General features: G+C 35.1%; 1 protein-coding gene across 4 annotated transcripts in view; it reads right to left on the bottom strand.

Annotated features, from left to right (window-relative positions):
- The window catches only part of ZCCHC7 (zinc finger CCHC-type containing 7), a 243926-nt gene that overhangs the window by 7930 nt on the left and 212135 nt on the right, over positions 1-23861 (bottom strand). For all 4 annotated transcript variants that reach the window (XM_061201134.1, XM_061201133.1, XM_061201132.1 and 1 more), the window contains exons 6-7: positions 22238-22273; positions 1931-2026 (exon numbers count right to left, since the gene is read on the bottom strand). In XM_061201134.1, coding sequence (XP_061057117.1) covers positions 1931-2026; positions 22238-22273 — 132 coding nt within the window. The remainder of the gene's footprint in view (positions 1-1930; positions 2027-22237; positions 22274-23861) is intronic.

Raw genomic sequence — 23861 nt, forward strand, 5'->3', positions numbered from 1 at the left:
TACAGTCTAGACTGATGTGGCTCTACAGAGCTATACAGTACTATAAACACTTTCCAAAGCTAAATGTGAATTATATTTTGATTATCCACATCACTGGTCCCCTCCATTAGCACAGACAATTGATGGTTGGCTATATAATTTATCTACTATTCTGGATTAGCCACACCACTGATCTTCTTCATTAGTGTGGATAATCTAGAGTTCTTCATCTATGGCAGCAATGAGGCTGCCAAATTTGCTTTATGGTAAATTAAAAATTATCTAAATCTAGATTTCAGGGATAAGTTCCAAATACTTTTAATATATTTCCTATCTACATTAACAGGAGTGACTAGTAAGCAGTATGTGTCCAACTCTAATTGTTTTTCCTTAATTGAACAAACATAAATGCTAAAATTATACCCTTTTGCTTTAAAGAGGTAAGCAAGCATAAATTGTACATCTGTGTGATTTGTGTGGCAGTGGACTGCTTATGTGAATATGTTCGCTAAACAACATCTGAGTTTTGGCAACAAGGAGGAATACACAGAGCAGTAAAAGATCTAGAGATGATAATTCTGCAAAAAAAAAGGTATTCTCAAACTAGCTTTTCAGTGTGAGTTCTATAGAAGTGAGGTAATTATACTGCAAGGTCCCTCCGTCTGTATCCCCATACTATGGATCTGATCACATTGGAAATAACAAATCAGTGCTGAGAGCTCTCCCTGTACAACTTCTTTGCTTTGGAAATAAAGAAACTAGAGACCAGGGAGAAAAAGTGGGTTGTTTTAAGTCACAGGGTTAAGTCAGTAGTAGAGCAAAAATTAAAACTGAGGATCAGAGCTCCATCCTATCTTTCATATTCTATCCCTTCACTCCACGGTACTGCTGTCCCAATGTGGAAGAAAAACTCCATCTGTTGATGGACTCTGTCCCCCACTTATTCTTCTCCAGACTTTTTGTCTCTCCCCGTATGGTAGAGCTCTGCCCCCAAGGTCTGCACTGGTGAAGTGCCGTGGTCAGAACTCAACACATGACCTGCAATACCATTCCATCCTACTGCTCACACCTCTATCTATTTTGTAGACTCCCTACCTCTGCATGCTTTCCACCTCCTGTCATCAGATCTGACTTGATATTAGTATATTTTGGTTTCTAGGCTATTAGAAGCCTATCTGGAGACTGGGAGTGTATTTCTCCATACAGATTTTCTACTTCTTGTGCCACTGCCTTTCCTCCTCTGTCTCAAGATTCCCAGAACATATGGGCTGTGAGTCTACTCTTACTGCATCCTGCCTCCGGGATGAGCTGCTGCTGTTTCATGCTTAATGAGGTAACTGGCTAGGAGACTCACACCCACCTCACAGCAGCAAGTTCCTGCTTTGACGCCTCAGTATCTAGGACACACACAGTTTGGTCCTTTCAGTTAGGGTTAGGAAATATGCAGGTTGGATAGGGAATTGGGGCATCTGTGGGGTAGGCAGGATAGTTGATGATGCAGCACCTCCGACTTTCCACTAGCGAGTGTCAGGGTTTGCATGGGAGTGGTAAAGATTTAACTGAACACAGTACCGGGGAAAACCAGAGATACTGGAGAACTATACAGAAAATCTAAAAATCGCGATTTGGCTGCGTCAAAGTGCTAGTAATCCTAAGAACTCGTGAAAACTGTAACCATTCTATTGACTACTATTATTTGTCTGAATGATTCTATGAGTTGTATTTGTTTTAGACTAACATGCATGTATACTTAAAACATTTAGAAGAATGTGCTCTGACAGATCTGTTACTCTGGTAGGGATAGGAGAAGCAAATCAGTTGAAAATATATTAAGTCTTACTTCAAGATATTAGTTTATAAAAGAAATGTGTTCAGAATTACTCGGGCTCATCTTTCAGCAACCACTCCTGAACAACAGAATGCTTTATGCCCAAATTCCACTTAAACTTACATGTCCGTAATGGCCTTCTTGTCCGCAGTTGTAGCAATACACTAAGGCTGATTGTCCAGAAGGGGTCTTTGGCTTTTTGGGTGGTCCAGGTTTGGTCTGCAACATGAATATTTGTGAAGATTTAGTGAATGTCAGAAGAAAATTAAAACCTCGTTCTTTCCAAAAGAACTTTTAAAAAAAATATATCCTCAAGGTTTTTATTTATTTATTTTTGGCTGCACTGGGTCTTCGTTGCTGTGCACGGTCTTTTCTCTAGTTGCGGCGAGCAGGGGCCACTCCTTGTTGCGGTGCGGGGGCCTCTCCTGTTGCAGAGCACGGGCTCTAGGCGCGTGGGCTTCAGTAGTTGTGGCGTGCGGGCTTCAGCGGTTGTGGCTCGCAGGCTCTAGAGCACAGGCTCAAATAGTTGTGGCACACAGGCTTTGTTGCTCTGCAGCATGTGGGATCTTCCCGGACCAAGGCTCGAACCCGTGTCCCCTGCCTTCGCAGGTGGATTCTTAACCACTGTGCCACCAGGAAAGTCCCAGGAGGCAGTATTTCTAAGGAATCGCTTACCTAAAAAAAGTTCTTGGGGCTTCCCTGGTAGCGCAGTGGGTAAGAATCCGCCTACCAAGGCAGGGGACACGGATTCGAGCCCTGGTCCGGGAAGATCCCACATGCTGCAGAGCAACTAAGCCTGTGCATCACAGCTACTTGAGCCTGCGCTCTAGAGCCCACGAGCCACAACTGAGCCCACACGCCGCAACTACTGAAGCCCACGTGCCCTAGAGCCCGTGTGCCACAACTACTGAGCCCATGTGCCACAACTATTGAAGCCCACGTGCTCTAGGGCCCACATGCTGCAATTACTGAGCCCGCGCACCTAGAGCCCATGTTCTGCAACAAGAGAAGCCACTGCAATGAGAAGCCCGTGCGCTGCAACAAAGGGTAACCCTGCTCGCCACAACTAGAGAAAGCCTGCGTGCAGGAACAAACTGCATGCAGGAACAAAGACCCAACGCAGCCAAAACAAAAAATAATAACAAAATAAAATAAATAAATAAATAAAATTAAAAGAAGAAAAGAAATACTGCTTCCTACAGTTTAGTGTGGAGACCCCATATTCAGATGGTTCTGTGTATTGAAGTGTGTAACATGGTAACAATTCTTTTATTCTTAACATCAACGTGTGCTTTCCTCACCTTCCTCGCTCCTCATTCCATTCCGCATTGTGCCCAATACTGTGTTACGTATTAGGAATCTCAGAGGAGAATAAAAGCCCAGTAGAACATGACAGACGTAAAAATAGATAACGACAACAATGTAAGCACAGTGACAGAAGCGTGTACAAGGTATTAATGGAGTGCCAAGGGGGACCCATCATTGGATGGGTAAGGAACTCACGTAAAGCTTCCCTTGAAATATAAAAAATTTAAATTTACTCTAAGAATTAGGTGTAAATCAAATGGAAAATTTTAGGTAGAGGGTAAAGAGAAATTAGGATGCTTTTCAGGTTTCTAACTTGGGTAAACTGGTGAGCAGTAGTGTCAACAACTGATTCAGAAAAGGTAGGAAAAGAAGGCAGAGTCAATTTAGAGGGAAAGATGATGAAGTCTTTTTTGGATGTTGAGTATCTAGGTGGAGATAGATGTCCACCAGGCAGTTATCTGTGTAAGATAAAGCTTAGAAAACACGTCTGTGCTGAAGATTAGATCTGAAAGTAAGCTGCATTAACAGTGGAGGCTGAAATGACCAGAGTGGACAGTATCGCCATAGCCAGATGAGCAGCAGTGAGCTAAAGATGGAACCCTGGGAACAACAACACACGAGGGGCAGGCAGAAAAACCTGTGAAAGAGACAGAGAAGAAGAGGTTAAAGAACGCAGAGCCACAGAGAATAGTCATAAACCTTAGAGTAGTTTCAAGATGGATGAATTGATCTACGATGTCAAATACAGCAGAGAAGCCTAGTGAGATTAGGGCTGGGAAACACCCTTAGATTTCGCACTGTTCATGGATAACTTTATTGTGAGAATTTTGGAATCAGTAAGAAGGTAGAAAGAGTAGAAAGCAATAGGTTGAACAGTGAAGGAGATGCATTCAAAGGTGGTAGCACTATAAAGAAGAGCGAGGAAATGATTACCCACAAAAGCCAGGACAGTGGTTACTTCCTGTGTGGGAGAGAATAGAGCACAGAGGGTCTCAGGGTAGCTGCAATTTTCTATTTTTGAACATAGTGGTGTCATATAACTTAAGTGTGTTATATAACTAATTTATTAAATTGTACACATATGTTTGATGCACTTTTCACTACGTATATTACATTTCATAACAAGAAATGTTTAAAAAAATGAATGGAAGTTGAAGAAAAGTAGACAGTAGGTATATATTATTTTAAGAAGCATGAGTAAGAAGGGGCAAAATAAGATCAGTCAGTACCTAGGAGGAGGATTTGGTGGAGTTTGTTAATAGAATGGGAGAGACCTGAACATGTGAGAAAGCTAATAGAGGTGGAGAAGTTGAAAACACAGAGAAAGGATGGATAGAGCAAAACTCCTGACGTGGCACGGGCTTTAAACTGGAAGAGAAAAAACTAATTCCCCCCATATTTTTTGGAGATTGGAAGGATGAGAATAAATTTGGATAAGTTTATTTCTTATATTCTTTATTGGGTGTCTACAAAGAGGGCCAACTAACTGGTCTGTCAACTGATTTTGTTGTTATTTAATGTGGCAAATAGGTGGTCTGTGGGATGTTTTATTTTCTTGATACAGGAAAATAAACTATAGGTTATAAAAATAACCTTCTTCAAACAACTTTACTTTTAGCTCCATTTCCTAAATTGAAAAACTGGAGGATGACAATAACCTGAAAGATGTTTTCTAATGAAAATACAAAATGGAATTTACAATCTCAGCTATTACCAATTGGGATATAATCAAAAACACAGTCAACAAATGTCTTATATCCTCTAATAAAAAACGTGGGTCACGAATTAAGACTAGCTAAAAGCCATTAAATACAGTTTTAAAAAAAATTAATTAATCAATTATTTATTTATTTTTGGCTGCATTGGGTCTTCATTGCTGTGCACGGGCTTTTTCTAGTTGTGGCGAGCGGGGGCTACTCTTCATTGTGGTGCGCGGGCTTCTCATTGCGGTGGCTTCTCATTGCGGTGGCTTCTCTTGCTGCGGAGCACAGGCTCTAGGCGCACGGGCTTCAGTAGTTGTGGCAAGCGGGCTTCAGTAGTTGTGGTGCACGGGCTTTGTTGCTCCCCGGCATGTGGGATCTTCCCAGACCAGGTTCAAACCCGTGTTCCCTGCACTGGCAGGCAGATTCTTAACCACTGCGCCACCAGGGAAGTCCCTTAAATACAGTTTTAACAGGTATGCACATAAGCATGTAGAACTCGTGCAGTGGTTTACAAATTTGTTCAGGTAGTAGAGCACCAGGAAGACATGAAATTACTAAGCAGAAATAATTTTTCCATCTAAAAGATAACTATATTATTTGATGTGATACAAAATTGCAACCATGAGTGTATGTGGTTTAAGAGAAAGAAATAAAACCAAAAGAGGTGGTACCATGGATGTGAAGGTAGAACAGATGATGTTGCAAGGAAGAAGTTGTCAAAAGCTACTGGTGAATCAAATACAATGAAGACTACAAAATCCATTGGACTTAACAGCCAGGAAGTTGTTGGCAACTGGAAACTGGTGTGAGCAGTTTCATTTGAGAGGCAGAGGCACAAGCCAGATTGTACGGGGTTTATTGCAAGTAGAAAGATGCTAAAGAACAGAACATAGATGACTTTTTCAAGAAACCACACTGTGTATGGGAGAAAGGAAGGGGACAAGTAGAGCAAAATGTAAGTCCAAGGATGCCTCCATTAGTGACATTTACCAGAGTGCTGGGCACATGGCATGAGCATCTATATACATTCTTTCATTTATCTATTCAAAAAGTAATTACTGAGTACCTAATACATGCCAGATACTGTTCTAAGATTAGCTAATTGAGAAGTGAGCAAGACAAAAATCATTGCTCACATCTCCAGTGGTGGAAGACAGATGAACAAAACCAACAACACACACACACACACACACACACACACGGACAGTATCAGATAGTAATAAATGGTATGCAGGCAATTAAAACAGTTATGTAAATGAGTCATTGGTGGTGACTCAGATTGACTTTGGGGGAAACTCTCACTGGGAAGGTCATTTCTCATAACAAAAAACCCCCAAGTATGTGATCACTGGGGAAACAGCATTCTGGGCATAAGGCATGGGGAACAGGTAGTGCAAAGCCCTAAGGTGAGCATAAGCTTGCTATATTTGAGTATCTGAAAAATATCTATAACTTGGAAGTGTAGTAGGTGAAGGAAGACCAGGAGAAAAGGAGGTTCTAAAGGTGAAGAGGGACCAGATCATAAATAAGGGTGAAGAGCGCTGGATTTACTTTATTTGGCATGGGAAGCTAGTGTGAAGCTAATGGTATGGGCTCAACAACTAACTGGCAACTGTTAGCAGAGAGTATAATCAATGAAAGAATAATCCACCCCCCAAATTATACACGTTCTCTGAAAAACTTACCTATGTTTAAAAGTTTCTCTACTTATGTTTGTGCAAATACATGACAACTTAATCTCTGAGCCCAGAATTCTAGACTGATTCATGAGAAGGAAAATACGCTCACTTATGTTTAGTCCATGGAATAAGAGTTCCATTGGTTCAAATCCTATGCAAAAGGACAAGATGAATCAGGAAGTAATTATGAGGGGAGCTGATGAGAACCAAATTAGCAGGGATATCCAGACATTGGAACTTGACTGGTACGGATACAAGTAGGGACTTCCTCACAGGAGGGGCCACCTGTACCCCTACGGCACTTCTGGTTTCTCCTTGGGAGCACAGAACATAAGGATAGTCACACTACTACACAACTCTTCAGTGGTTCATTCCTATCACCTCCTCTCAGAGTAAAGGCCACAGTGCTCCTGATCCTCCTTTCCCTATTTCACCCTCTAGTATACTAAACTGGTTATTTATTATGTTTATCATCTGCTTCCCCATTTCTAGAATGCGAGGTGCATGAGGGCAGGGATCTTCATCTAGTCCACTATGCACCCCTATGCCCAAAATCTAGAGTAAGTGTGCAACTATGTGCAAACTATGCAACTATGCAACTATGTGCAAACTATGGCTGGCAGGTCAAATCCGGCCTCCTGCCTGTTTTGTTTGGCCTATAAGGTTAAGAATGATTTTAACATTTTAAAATGGTTTAAAAATTTTAAAAAAGAATGTTTTGTAATATGTGAAAATTATATACAATTCAAAATTCAGTGTCCATAAATAAAGTTTTATTGGAACACAGCCAGGCTGCTTTTCATGCTACAGGGATCAAGTTATGACAGAGACCATTGACTGGCCTGCCAAGCTAAAATATTTACTATCTGGCTCTTTACAAAAAAAGTTTGCCAACACCTGACCTAGAGCATAGTAAGTGCTCAATAAATAGGTGGTGAATGAGTAGATGTTACAGCCTCTAAAATTTTAGAGTGAAAATGAATTATGCAGCCAATAAAAGTATTTAAAGTAGATATGAATACTGAAAATCTCTGCTACTGATTGAGGATACAGAGCAACAGCTTTATAGAATTTCTCTGAATTTAATTATTTTATTGCTTAAGTCTGAGGAAATTACAAGTAGTACTAAATGCTGTTCTATCTGTCTGTAGCACTCTTCCCCCAGATAAATATGGTAAGCTCCTTCACCTCCTTCAAGTCTTGGCTCAAATGTCATTTTCTTAGTAAGGCCCTCCTGACCACCCTATTTAACGTTACTAGCTCCCTCCAACTGGTGTTCCCTACGCTGCTTCACTACCCTCCCTCCCTTCCTTTTCTAAAACTCCATGGCACTTACGACATCTGACATACTGTATATTTTACTTGTTTGTTTTGTCTATCCCCCAACTTGAAGGGATTCTGTCTGTTTTTTTGTTCAGTGCTGCACCCCAGATCCTAGAACAGGCCTAGGCATATAGTAGGAGTTCAGCAAATATTAATGAATGAATAATCAAGTAATGCATATATAAAGTGCACGGCCCATAGTAAGCATCCAATACATTTTAGTTATTGTTAATAATTTGGATACTTTGGGAAATTATATCAATTTTTATGTCATTAAGGGACAATGTATAAAATTATGCTTTGATATATTAAAAAGGCTGAATAAATTAATACAGCTTCCTAAGCATCTCTCATACTTTACCTTGAGAATTAGCTATGTACTCTGGCAGAACCAGGAAGGAATTAGTAATACAAAGAGAACAGGAATCAGTCTTATAGTACCAGTAATAGAGAGATCCTTGTTAATCAAGATTTTGAAAGCATGTTTCATGTTGATACTTATTTTATTTTGAAAGAAATCTCATTCAGAAAGCTTCATATTTAGCTCCACTGTTCATTTATGCCCCTGGATGAAGTGCAAACATTTGGATGTTCATTCATATGAATAATATCACTAGTTAAAAACTTCCATTATTACTAATAAAAATAGCAACAGTATTTATATTGTGCTATGGAAATTTAAACTGTTTCACAATAATTAATTAGTAAATGACATGACAAACACTATCTACATACTCTCATTTTAATAAACTATCATGTACTAGGATTTAATAGGAATGAAATCAGCCTAGATCTTACCTAATTAGAGAACATTTCTGTATTAGAAAATACAGTACTGAAAACTCAATAATTATTTCCAGTGGACAAGTTTTCATACTATGATCTAACAAAAATCTTACAGCTATTTAAAGTGTTAGAAATATAAATTTGTGACTCAATATTTCTGCCTTGGAGTGTGTCTTTATTTTTAATTAACAGTAAAGGTCCAATTTAAAGCAGAATGTGTCAACTGATTAGCTCTAAGTTCAAGATTCTGTCATACACATCTGTACCGCAGACAAAAAGTTAAATGCAAGGGAATGAATGTAGTTTTTAGAACTTTTTTTAAAGTTAAAAGATTTATCTAAAGACTTTGACCCAATGGATAACCAAATGAACTATTTATGAAAGCAGATCTTTTTCTTTTCTTTTTTTTTTGTTACAGACATTTAAATAATCTATATTTGTAGGGTGATATCTTAGAGATTACTTTACTATCAATATATAGAAGTAATAACCTGGTAGATAGCGTTACCTATGAAAGGTCCATCCCATCTGCTATTCTTGCTGAAAGCTTTTCATGCACCAGTAAACTCAGTAAATATCAGAAGATAAAGCATAAGCCTACCACGCCACGGATTTACTCCTAATGTCTCCTCAAAGTGCAGCCCGATGCAACGATTACAAATGATTTTCTTCTAATGTCATTTTACATAACCCTTTTTTCTGCATGAGTAGTTAGTGCGGAATGAATGAATGAATGCCATTAAAACAGTTAATCATTATCTAGGACACTGGCCTTACTCCCTTCACTACTAGGAATCTCCATGACAAAGGCCAAGAGATCAAAACGCCAGAGCTGCCTCAGTGTCCTATTTCTAACAGTAATTTTTTATGCAAATGACCTGCTGGGCATCTCTCTCTGTGACCTTGGGCTGCTCTTATCTAAACTGACTTTGATCCAATGAGGGCTTGTTCTAGTTGAAGCTCATTACTATATATGATCTGCAATCAATTGCACTAACTAAAGGGAATTTTCTACTCTTGTGAACGCAAAACAGACTTATTTTTAATATCATACATATGCTTAAAGACTAGACTATATGTTTTTATTAATCTGTTATATGAGTATATATTAAAAAGCAAATATATTAAGTACTTGAAGTAAATGTATTAATGACCAAATGTAACATTGATAAAGCACTGAGCTTAGCTCCAGTCTTTCTGAACAAGTCACATTTGTATATACACCTCTCAAATCAATTATGCTTTTCATGTTTGAAAACTACCTTACTCTTTCAAAAATATTTCCAATTTCTTCTTTTAATAAACTCACTAATAGCACAAGCCTCCTCCCAATATTCAAGTATTTAAAAATATTCAACCCAAGTAATCAAATAGGACTTGCCAAGACAATCTTACAACAAACCAAAAGCTTGCCAACATAGTCAAAGTCCACTAGTTGAAGTGACCTAATGGCATGAATTTGACATTTGAGCAAAACAAAAGTTGGAATTTAAAATATACTTTTCCCCCCTATTTAAAGATATTATTTTTACTACCTACTCTAGAGCTCAGATATAGTTTTCTAAGTATTTTACTTAGTTTTATGAAAAGTAGCCAGGGAAAGAATGGATGCCCTCCCTTTCCTTTGGTATTGTTCACAATATAAATGCCAACAGAAATGTAACTGGTACATATTCAAGGAAAATCACAGCTGGGGCCTAAAGGAATCAAAGGAAGAAATTTTAAAGTTGGGCAAATAGTTTTGCAGTGCACTGAACCAAAGCTGAGTCTGAAAAGGCAAAAAACGATCCCATATGACCAAAGATACAAAGGCTAATGTCTTGTCCTCCATTTTCAGTGTTTTTCTGGGGTGGGTCCTCACACCTGGGGATCTGAATTCCAGGTCTATTGCACCCATGGTTTTAGACAAAGCCTTCCATTTGCATACTGTTCCGACAAATATTCACAGTATTACTTCCCTTTGAGAAATTCGGGGAAGAAAGTCTCTCCTCAAGCTAAAGGCTTTGAAACTATTTTAAAACAAAGCTTCCTTTATGAAGATTTTTAAGCTCCTTTTTTCCTCAGTGAAAATAAAGAATTCAATTGTATTCCAGTGGACATTGCTACTAATTTCCCCTACATCCTAAAAATGCCATTAAAAGCACCATATATAATGATATACCTATATTTTTTATGTGTTAAAAAACTATGTCATGTACCCAACAGACTCCCAATCCATTGGGTAATTCCTTAATTAGGCAGATTTTTGAAACATGTATTATGTACACAACAGACCGGAACGTCTCCTTTGGAGCATTTTCTAGTCTATCGGGTGATTACATCATTAAGCCACACATGCTACGTAGAAAAAATCCTTATGAAAATTCATGAAAAAATGTACAGCACAACATTAGCATGCAGCAGACGTGTATGCTTTTGATATTTTCTGTTAAAAAAAAAACTACATGAAGTAATTAGTCCAGGTCATAAAAACATGAGAAAGGTACCAGACACTGGTGAAAACGAAAATTGCAAAAAATTGCATTTCTCATGGTTTAGCAGAGAGTAATTTGCTTTATTGGAAAATAGATTCTAAAAGAGTGTTCATTTGAACTGCAGCAGAATAAAGGGTGTTGCTTTATTGATTTGATATTTCCTACGTACATGTAATTTCTTCCCTACCCCTCTTTTGGATACTCTTAAGTTTTACAAGCCAATGGGTTGAAGGTTGCAACTGACCAGTGTGGTTATTCAAGTCCTTGAAGTACTGTATGTTTGTACACTTATATCTTCATTTTACGTAATCTAGAGTGTAAGGGATTACATGACTGTATCTTTTTCAAGTCAAAACTACGCTACAGTAATAAGAATAGAGGTAAACTGCTGGTATAACTCCCAACCAGATTATATATTCACAATGTTAAGTGTTAGGCAAAATCTGAAAGCCAATATATTTGAAGACTAAAATGAATGAAGCATAAGTTTTATAAAAAGGAGCTATTAAATTTATTAATTTATGATTTTTCTTTTTGTAAATGACATTCTACCCCTACCCCCCAAAAAAGCAGAGAACAATGAACATATGCAAGACAGTAAGGATCACAGTAATTCACCCCCTGAATGTTCTAAATCTTCGTGGCTTAAAAAGTATCCCAATTTTCTCCAAAGGTAGTGGCATTTATTCACTGGGCCATAGCTAATTTTACAAGGAATGCAAAAATGTTAGTTTAAGTTTAATTTACCACCCTATTTAAATAAATCCAATGTAGCTCTCAAACTGCAGAGCTATCCCTCCGTCTATTTTAATTTTAAAGTAAGTTAGCAAAGGCTTCCTTCTTAATCCCCAGAGACTACCTACATAGTGACACAAACGCACAAATTTATGACAGCAACATAAATGCTCTTCTGAAGTAATGTGCAACATTAAGTGAAAATCGTTTCCTGGAAAGATATTATAGGTATCTATATTTTATTTGCCATCTTAAACATATCTGGGTCTTTATGGCCTTATTTTTAAAATGTATTTCCTTTTTATATTTCCTGGTGCAAATGGACTGCATAAATAAGCAATGTGCTATGAGGCTTCAGACCAGCCGATAAAACCTTTCAATTTTCATGCCAGCTTCTTCTTTTGTAATTCAAATCCGCCTGGAAACTGGCAGCTCTGAAAACTGAAACAAGCACTGCCACAAATACCTTGTAATGCTATCGACCTTGTCTGCCCATGCAGTGAGAAAGGGGGATGCGTATGTGTCTGCAGCCATCCAGATAACACAACTCATTTTTTTGGGGGTGGGGGGGGGATAACAGAAGCCAGCCCCAGACTCTGCACCCAAAGCAGTCATTACCAGTCACACTGGAGAATAAGTCTCTTCAAAATACACAGTGCATTTAAAAACCATATATGAGGCTGAGCCACTGCTGTCATTACCAATTTTAATTTAGCTCCTTCAGTTTGCCAGCCAGATAAACTCTTTAGTGCTGTTTTTTAATCTATTTGCCACATTTTATGTTTAAGATTATAGTAATATGGACAGGAGAAGGAATCACTTTTAGGGGAAATAAAGAAATAGATCCGCTTATCGGCGCCCATCAGAAAGTTCATTAATCAGCCAGGCTTTGTGCCCTCTAAATTGAAAGGTTAAATAATCCTCTCAGGAATATTTCTTGGCCCCTCCGCCAATTGTCCGGAGAGGAGCTGCCATTCATAGTACGAGGGATCGGTGACAGGGTATCTTACCACTGTTTGGACCCCAAACAATGATGGACAAATGGCCTGGTTTACAAAGAACCTTTTAGTACATGGATGGAAAACGACCACAAGCTTTGATGCAGGGTGGAGGGATGAGGAGGGCATGGAGACAGGATGTGGGGGAAGGGAAAGAGAAGAACACATACATGTGTGAATCCATGGATATTTTATCTGAATGTTTATTGGGGTAGACTATAAAACACAGAAACCACATTAATATACATCTCCCAACCACACGCAGGGCTTAACATATTCAAATCTGCTTATATATTTTGCATACAATTGCACATAAACTATCACTGAAAAATTGTAGAATAAAAGAACTACAGCTTTATTATATTTATTAGCTAATACAAACAGGATCCAAATAAGCCCCGAGATTTTCGTTTTTGCCATAACTCCACATGACTTACAACACATACTTCTCCCCCTCCCCATACCCCACCCGTGCTTATTCTACTGAAATACTCTTAACCATCAGTCACAAAGGTAGAGAATTCCACAGCTGTAAGTACCTGTTTAAAGGGGGGAAGTAATGCTTTTTTGCTTTTACAATATGCTCCATCTTAGCTCCTACATGTCTTAAAGAACAAACACGGAATAGGAATGCTCTTTGAAAGAATACCAATCGCATCCACTGAGGAAGTGCTTAATTTTGTGTTGGCCTTTTTGCTGGACCTATATGAGAATACGAGTGGGAGACTGCAAAACAACTGAACAAACTCTTATAACTCAACATTTTGTTGTGAAATCAGGCTGGTTTCTGGCATCAGTCATGTGAAGGCACATGAAGCAGTTTTACCTGAAGTGCAAAAAACTGATATGCTATTTTGTTCAATGTCTCATCTGATTAACATAAACCCTCTACCACTAGCAGAAAGTATTATATTTGGTTATGATAGATGACTATATTCAGATGACACTGAAGTTACCACCTAAGAATTATACATTTATTAACAATATATTTTTTCAAAATGATATCATTATATCTTTATATGGCACACATTTTATTTAGTCATTTTCACTAAAAGAGAAAGTAGAGTTAATATGTTTGTGATCTACTCTTAATTAAAAGTCTTTATAATGATTTTTAGGCAAATCAAATTAAGAAAATAATTTGTTTGCTATAAAGTTACTCACCTACATTTCTAGAAAGAAGACAAGCATAAATAACTAGAAAATGAAAACTGAGGTAAATAATTTTAACAAAAGACACTGCTTGTGGGGATTTTAATTTCAATAGCTATAAGAAGGAAAAATTTTTAGGAGACAGACAGTAAAGGGGTCATTACGGATCTCCTCATCGTAGGCAAATAAAAGGCTTCACAATACATAATCTGAGTTTGGGCTATTAGTCCAGTTGCTATCTCTACAGGAGTGAGGAATTTGTGGGTTTGCTGTATTGGAGCTCACAGAGTGTTGAACACAGGCTAACTGTTAGGTATTGTGCTAAGTACTTTATATTTATTATCTCACTGCATACTTATAACAGCTCTAGAAGGCACTATACCCATTTTTCAGATGAAGAAACTGAGGGTCTCAGAAGGGAAATACTTTAACTAGGTTTGCACATCTAGTAAATGAAAGAGCCAGAATTTAAACCAATGTTTGACCCCGAAGCTGGCATTCTTTCCCTTATATTATGATAAAAAACATTCCTTAGTAATTTCCTCAGAAATAAGTCTGTCCTTTCAGCCCAATTTTATAACACATTTTTCTAAGGACTTCAGTAAAATGAGAAGGAAATGTGGTATAAAGACAAATAAATGAAATGTGAGAGATCCAAGAAAGAGAGAATTGAGATTTTATTATATAAATGAAGTTAAGGAACAACCAAAACTTAGTTCCCCTAACTGAAAAGAAATGTGGGTAATCCACAAATACATGTAAAGGAACAATATTTATGTAAAATGGGTATTTATAGACATGGATATATTACACATTATAAAGATGACCTTATAATCTAGCTAAGATTCAATTCTGTATGATTTTTGAAAAACTGAATTAAAATATAGAGATAGCTTTATTACCAACTGATTCACACAGTGAATTATTTTTACAAAGCTAATATGAATTTCTGAACATTCCCATTGAATAATTCTTGTTTTTGAAATGTGATCTGCCAGTGTAGTGGTACACCAATTAAGGTGACGATCTATTTTAATTCCAAAGATACTAAAAATATATTTTTGGTTAAATGTCCTCTAAACACGAAGCATTTTTCTTCATATAATAGTTTTGATATTTCTAAAAAACCAGAGTTGTTGGTCTTGGAGGACCACTGCCGAACTCAAAATAGCTGGAAGAAAATATTTGCAAATGTACAAAAATATGACTCTCATGACTTTCTGGCATGTGGGGATCAAATGGCAAATGAATTTCAAGTCTAAAATCTGATTGAGTTTATCAGTAATTCATTAACTTTTAGTCTTTTAAGAGATTTTGCTTCTAAAACCTTAAACTTAATTCAACTTAAGTTTACAACTGTAGTTTATACCATAACAGAAAATGTAACACGAGTTCAGAGAGATTGTTCATGTCAATAACTCAAGGGGTTCTTTCAGGAATCTTTTCCTGCAGATTAGTCAAATGATTGACCAAAACCTTTAAAGGTTATGGTTGATCATGCCTGTGAATGACTAAGTGATTCCTAAATACTTAAGACCTGTTAGGAATTATTGTAATCTACCATGTCATTCACATGCATGACTACTAAAAGGAATGCTTAATACCAATATCACTGGTCCAGTATACTTTACTTTTATTCTTGCACTGAAATGTCCAGAGAAGATCATGACAAGCTCAATCACCTGGAATATACTTATTTAAGGAATACATGAATCACCCATTCAAAGTACATATGAAAAATAATCACTTGAATATGCTAAAATTATTCTACCTAATAGTTGTATGCTCTTTAAGTGTACTTAACATGACAAAGAATAGGTACCGTTCAACATTTCAGATTTTTGAACTCTAATTTATTATATACTGTGCAGTGTTAAACTTCAGGGATCTTGAAAATTCTCAGGTTACCTGTTTCCATTCATTTTTGTCATAACAGGGACAGTATTTCAAAGTGTAGAGCTTCAAGGAAAAAAACACGTAGTTTGCTTTGGGATTGTATGAATAATGTATGTGTTTTTTAAGGAAAAGAAAAAATATTTTTAAAATGTTATATATATATTAAAATCATAAATACTTAGAAATTGGAATTTAATTACCACAAAATTTAAGTATCAAGAAGAAATTTCCCCTACAATGACTAACTATAATTCCTTTGTAACTAAAGGTGAACATAACTAGGGAAAAGAAAAAAAGAGTTAGCAAATTTTGTTCAATTACATTTGAACAAAAGTCCAAATGTAATTTTCCATCTTTCTAGCATCCTCAGGAGAAACATTTATTAACAGGTAAGAAAATAAAGACCACAACAGGAATTTCTTTACATTCTTAAAACAGAAGTAAAACTTGAAGTCCATACAGTAAATATGTAAGTCTTAAACGTAACAGACTTTGCTGCCAGCCACTAAGGGGCATATAAACAAGCACAAGTATTGTTTTGTCAATTGAAGAAAGGAAGTTGCTGTTAGAGTTTTAGATTCAATTAGTTTATTATTAGCAACATGTACTACATAAAAAATAAAAAGAAATCACAATGATGGGTGATTAGGGCATTAAAGATATTTAGAAAATGACAAAAACACAGCTGTTTGTAGGCCAAAACTTTTGTAAAGAATCTTTTCTAAATTGTGTGAATGCTACATACTTTTCATTGCTTGATTATCTGAAACACTTAAATCTACATTAGAATTATTTTCATAAAGCACTTGATATTATTTAAATATATTAAAACAAGAAACTACTCAAAATATTCCATTATTGACTTCCCATTTAAAACAAATTAATTTTTGCATTAAAATATTAGAAATCAAATAAGTTGGGCACTCTCTCTGAAAGGGATGACACTTCAATATTTCTCTGGCAAAATGAAAATATGAAGGCTCTCCCATGTGCTTCAATAAACAGAAATAAACTATATTCAAATCTAATAATTTTATTCTACTCCCATTCAAAAACAAGTTTGTATACACACAATGTCTAGAGATCTGAGGAAACATTGTGAGAGGAAAAATAACATATGCATTTATAATTCACAACGTTCACTTTTTTCCCCTTCCTTTTACAGAAGCTTTAGAAAATTGCTTTTTGATGATTTGGCAAATTGTATTTATTTTTAAATGAATCTCATTTATTGAGATTGATAATTCCAGGTTTCATTTGCTTTGAAATTGCATTTTCCAATTGCTTCCAATGATAAGTTCTAGCAAATGTGGTCCAACATGCTAGTGAAAAAAGTCAGTTGACCTATTCTGTAAATGTAGTAATTATCTTTTACACTAAATTCAAAACATGGTAAGATTGAACTAAAAAATTATTAGCAAAATGTTGACACTAAATTCTTTAAGAACAAGGTGAATGTTTAAATAAATATTAAAGCATTCACATAAATTTTCCATTTGAAAAAAATCTTTAAAAATTTTGGTCACTGTCCAAACGTATTTCTATCTCTGTTATCATAGATGGAGTTTTAGAAAAATAAGTTATCAATGCTTATTCAGAAAATTATTTTTATTCAGACACCAAAGTAACTTGAAACATAAAGCAGTGTGATTTACTTTATAAGTACTACAATGGAAAGATGACCCTGAGGTACTACAAAATAGTCATGTACCATCTGAATTCTCAGAGCATGATTATATTCACCTCAGTAGTGTTCTAGTATTAAGGGCATTTTTAATAAAAACTAAAACTCTGAAAATTTGACAGAGATGTAATATCTTAATAGCAACACTTAACCACAGTGATTCAAGACATAGAGGAAAAAACCTTACAATTTAAACAAGAGTATTCCCAGTTCTTAAGGAAATTGGCAAAGTGAATTGAACAACCAAAAATAAGAGCCTCCAAAATGAATTTATAAAGTCTTAGTTTGTGATAATTTGTATGCCAGGCCTCAAAAAAAGTATGAAGAAAAAGTTTATTTAAATAATTCTAAAATAGAGTGAGGCCTAGTTCTCACTCTATTTGGAGGTAGTTGACATTTTAAAATGCAGTATGTAACCAGTTCTGTTTCCTTTGATACACACACACACACACACACACACACACACACACAAGAAAAAAGAAAGTCCTATCACTTGATATCTACTGTGTGGATGGGGTTCTTGTGGGTTTTGCAGTTCTGCTTATGTAGCCGAGGAGCTCTCAGATTCTGAGATTTAGGATTCCCAACATATACTCAATGAAGAGAGAGAGACAGAGAATTTTTGTCCCTGAAAAGAAAAGGTTCTGGCTTGAGTCTGACTTTTTAAAACTCTTTTAGACTCTTTAATTTTTTCTCATTTTAAGTTAAGTAAAATATATTCCATTTTAGTATTATGTAGAAAATTGTTACCCACCCTAACTTACGTCATAATTCCAGGATAAAGCCCTTTGTACAGCTATTGCCTCATAACCAAATTCCACTTTCTTAGTCTTTCCTTCTGGACTGTAAAACATAGTTCTAAAATTAAATTTAAATCTTTTGACATTTAGGGTTACCTATTCTATGGTATGGCAGAGAATGTTTTAGAGAGTAACATTTGTTTCCATACTGTGAAAATCCAGAAAACACATTTCTAAATTGATGTTTCCAGGTAAGGAGAGAAAACTGAGTGGCAAGATGGAATGATATTGCTAATTATTGTCTATAAGATATACTCTGGCATTCAACTGGTTCAGGTAAGGCTACTATTAATTACTAGTAAACTCAGGTTACAAGCCTTTCCTAGACTAGAAAGGAAGACAAGGAAACTACTCCTCTCCATGTCCCTGAGAGCAAGTATTTTACTTTTTGAATTCTAGGCATTCCAAACATTATATATAAAGAAACATTTAAAACTTAATTCTTCCAAAAAGGTTACATTTGCTTCCTGTTTAAACTTTTAGTTAAAATAAAAGGTAGTAGGTTGTAACACATTTTAACAATGCACACAAAGAAATCCAAGGGCAAAATTAAACATAAAAGATGTATGGTCCTTTTTGGTTCTTAATACATAGGGCCCCCAAATAGCAAACTCTTGGTTACTTTTTTAAGTAGATTAAAAACAAGATTAACAAAATGTCCAAAGCATGTCAAATTATAGCCTCTACTAGTTAAAAATTCTGTTGGTTGTAAAACTCTGTTGGTGGCCATTTTGGCCTAGGATTTTTAATATAAATGAGACTAGAAATGACAGGGGATGGGGGAAGGGACTTTCCTTCTTGAATAGTTAAAGAGGGAAATTTTTTTATCTAGAATGAGCTATCTGAAAGATGAAAAAGAATATTCAAAGTTAGGCTTTAACAAAATCTGAAAATATAACAAATTAAAATATAAGAACAGTGCTATATTACTGAAGATTTTAAAAACTTTCTAAACATTTTTTGAAGGAGGTAAATACATAAACTATTTGGAGAAATTATTTAATTGCTAAATAAAAATCATATATTTTTCTTTTTCCCATGCTGGTCTCCAAATTGATAATCTAAAGTCATTAAATTACATGACATAATTTTATAGCCATTAAAATATATAAAGAAAAATGACATGGCCAAATAGTTGTTATAATATGGATACATATGTACATATACAAAAATATATGTAGTGTCTTAGAGTTTTATTAGCATGTACGCTTTAGAATGATGGTCTTATTTTTTTATTAATGAAGTCTAGTCAAGTCTGGTTAAAAAGCTATTCTATTCAGATGTAAGTTGTAAAGGAGACTTTATTTGATCTCTCATGAAATTGCTAAAAATAGTGAACACCTCTCTTTTTTAATTTTCCTCTTATTTCAGAATGAGGAAAATGTGTTTTAAGGAATTTTTGATTTGATTTGATTTGATTTCACAGGTCCATTTACACCAGTCAACTTACCATCTTTCTTATGTGTTTGAGAAATAAAACTCTATTTAACCTATAGACATTTTTTTTTTTTTAAAAGAAAGTGATTCCTGGATAGACCTTAAATTGTAGTAGCTAAACTTTTGGTTGTGTAAATGTCCTTCTATTGTCACTGATTGAGAGTCAGATAAAAGCAACAGAAAACTTCTTAAATGTAGACATTTCCAAACTAGATATACAAATCAATTTCTCCCCTCAAAAAGCATAGTTCATTTTGGGTAAGAAATGGGCATGTTTTGGTTAGAAAAAGAAATTAATCAATGATTAAGTGTAGAAATATCCAGTTTTAAGAAGATTGGTTTAAATGAATATACAATAGCAGCTCTAAGCTCGGCTTTATTACTCGGTCATTGCCCTGATTGACGCCACATTCACGTGTGAGGGCTACTATGAGTCAATAGATGGCAGTCCATAGCCTAGTAAAAGAGCTGAAGATGACTAAACTCATCATGCATCTTACTTTCATTCAAGATTAAATATTGCTTAATTGCACACATTAGGATATTTCCTATAAGTATAATTATTTGGCTATTTTGCTGGATTGATATAGATGTACATGTTTATAAATATACTTGTTTTGCATTTATACTTGCACAGTAAACTAACTCTTAATTACTAATTATTAATTTAAACTTGATAATTATGAATTGTGATAGTTATTTCAATATTATTTTGAAAAATTAATCAGGATTCCAAATTAAGATAAACTTTTCAAAATGATTTTGTTAAACTTATAGATAGAATATACTGTAATTTCCCCAAAGGCAAATTCATTTTGTTTTTATTTTTTTCCCCCAACTATTCTTTTTACAATTTATGTTTTTCAAAAGCTACAATATTAAGTGAACCTTCAAATATCTGTTATACTAAACATTGATTTCTATCCTTCTATGACAGTTATATAAAAGAATGCAGGTGCAAATAATGAAAAGAATGGCTTTAAAATAGTACTTTCTATACTTCAAGTTTTCAAGATTGGAATTTTCTAACTTAGGGGAAAAAGGAAAATTAATGCAATGTCAAATTCATTAGGCTATTACTTAAAAAAAAATGTTGATGAAAAACTTGCTATACAGTTACAAAGAGTGACTGTGATCTTGAAAAGTATAATACATGATTGGATTCCAATTAAATTTAGGCTAAGAATTTCACCATAGCCTGTTAGGATAAAAAAAAATTGCTACCCTAACACAAACATAATGTATTCATATGAGTTACACCTGTAACATATATGTGTAACACATGTGTGTGTGTGTCTATGTGTGTGCTCGCACGTGCATGTATTTATTTATTTATTTATTTTTTTGGAGTAGGGGATAACACTAAAGATTTTTAACAAAACCCAATTTGGGATTGAGGATAGTTAAGGAATTACAGCTTTCTACCGAGAATCTTTAAACAAATTAAACAGTGATAACAATGTGAAAACAAACCACCTGATGTACTTCTTGGGCTTGTGATAGGCACAACTGAGTCTACTTATTGGTTTATTTTTACTCCATAAGAGGAGAGCAGTAAGGAGACGTGTTTTGTAGAAACTCTGCCCTTTCTATTTTTACTATGTCTTCCTATAAACAAAAACTTTTTAATAAGTTAAACTTTAAAGAACTGCTTTTAAATATACTGCATAGCTGTATAATTACAAGAGTAATTTTTAATGTTGTCTCTTGCTCAGCACAACATATTTAATACATTAAAAGAAATGACGAGTAGGGCTATGGTGAATTATTGAAATTATTTAAGCTAAATAATAAAAATAAACTGACTTCATAATATTGAGCATTAACCAATTGATTCCACAGCAAACTATTTTTTTTGCTCCTACTTAGCCTAAAATCACACTAAAAGGAAACCATAGAATTAAATAACTTGAATGGTATTAAGCAGATATTTATATACTTTGAATGTCAAGAGAAGCTTAAGGATATGACAGTTGAATTGTTCTATATGAAAGATACACTAAGTTTTTTCTAGCTTCACTGAAAAATATGTGTAAACATTTCAGTAAAGCCAGAAAAATGATAATGGAAGATGGTGTGGACTGTATGCTTGTGGACTGTAGATACAACATTTTAAAGGTGCTGGATTTCTACTATTTTTTTGCTTCTAGCATACTTCTCCCCTTTAATTTAATGAATGTGGTCTAGGAAGACTGAGAAATACCATGATGTAATTGTTAAATGATGTGAGTAATAAAAAACAATCAAAATCTTTTAACAGCAGGAAGATAAAGGATAGAGGAGTGGGCAGGGGAGAAGAGAAAAAGTGTATTATTGCTTTCTCAGTGCAAAAAAACTCTTTCAGATGTTTATTATCTTCCAGTAGAAGATGCTTGTCTATATTTTATGGTCAGCAGTTCAGAGAAGGGTAAATAGGCTGGGTCTTGGAGAAAATAAAAAAGGTGTTTCTACTTACCGTTAGGTGATACTGCCTCCAGATTTCTGGGCAAGTCTGGAAAATAAAAATATTGATCAGCTGGGAGCATGAAACAAGGTACTTTACAGCCTGTTGGTTTTGGCATAACCCAGCATCCACTGGTGTCGGTCACAGGAAAATAAGAAGCTTAACAGAAAGGGTCTGCATTTCAGCTTCAAAAACCTGGCTAGACAGTTTAATTGAATTTTACACTGGTTTAACACACTCCCTGCCATTGTCAGAAAGCCAGTTACAAAGTTTTCTCTTTTTTTTCTTTTCAGGTTAGAAGTTTGGGGTACTAAGATGTGATTAAGAGCCATAACTCGGTTAAACTGATAAATGAACAGCAGTGGTCAAAATCAATAAGACTCACCAAGTACACCTTTTAAAAGAACATTTTGAACCTTGGTAGTATGACAGAAAACAATTTAATAGCAATTGCTTTTAAGAAGCCTTCGCTGTAGTTATATATTTCTGATGTTTTACCTAATCACTTGCTACTAACTTTCAATACTCTATGACATAGATAACAAGAGAATTAAAAAAGCAAAACAAAAAACAACCTCAAGAATCTAAAGTCCATGCCTTTTCCCTTAAGAGTTGTCTTCTCCATCTTTACATTTATAGAGATATAACTTTAAAAACCCAATGAAACCTCAATACTTTGATAAAAGATGGATTTACCGAAACCAGAATAGGTAACAACAAAACAAAACAAAACAAAACAAAAGCAACAGCAGCAACAACAACAAAAACCAGTTAGGAGATATTTCCTTATGGATACACATATAAATCTTTCCTTATGCTTAAATTATGACTCTGTTAAGAGACACTTCTGAGCTCTTTATGAATAGTTGATCAGTTTACTATCTTCTCAGAAAAAGAACTGTCGAAGACAGAAAATATTTTTAATAACTATATTATAGCAATGATTTTAATAAATTAAACCACCAAGCTAAGTAAATGGCAATCCTTAAAGTGGATGTGAATTTATAGCTTTTGTTTAAAAATGTGTATATACACAAACATATACATACACATATGCATACCTAAAATTAGAATGAGTTAAACCTTTTTTAAACCTTTATAATCTTTGACATACACTTTGAAACAATTCTTTACCTGATCTATCATTCCTCTTTCATTTATTTTTCAGGGTAGGGATAAAAGTAACAAAGATGATTCACACAATCTAAAAATATTATGGATATGGCAATAATTCAGAAAATAACTTTTGAATGGCAAAATCTCTACTGATTATACCATCATTAGTGATTAGATCAAAAAAAGAGTAGATATGTTCCAACCATGCTGAAAATTTTATCCATTATGCATCTTAAGCTTAACTATCCAATGTAACTTTCTAAAGAAAGGTGTGTAAATTAGACTATTCAGTGGTCAGCTTACCAATATAAATGTCACATTCATGTAAACTAAGGTGTCTGACTGAAAGAAAGCCACTTATAGACAGTAATTTCTGGATGAACAACACTGATCAAAAGGAAACTATTATTAGAAAGTAAAAAGTAGCTTCAGAAGCAAAGATCATGTTAGGTACCAAATAACAGACACAAACTTGTAGGACACAAAAGTTCTTACAAATGTGTTATGTATGTACACACAC

Source organism: Eubalaena glacialis, chromosome 9, assembly GCF_028564815.1.
Source record: "Eubalaena glacialis isolate mEubGla1 chromosome 9, mEubGla1.1.hap2.+ XY, whole genome shotgun sequence".
In the NCBI taxonomy this organism is placed as follows: Eukaryota; Metazoa; Chordata; class Mammalia; order Artiodactyla; family Balaenidae; genus Eubalaena; species Eubalaena glacialis.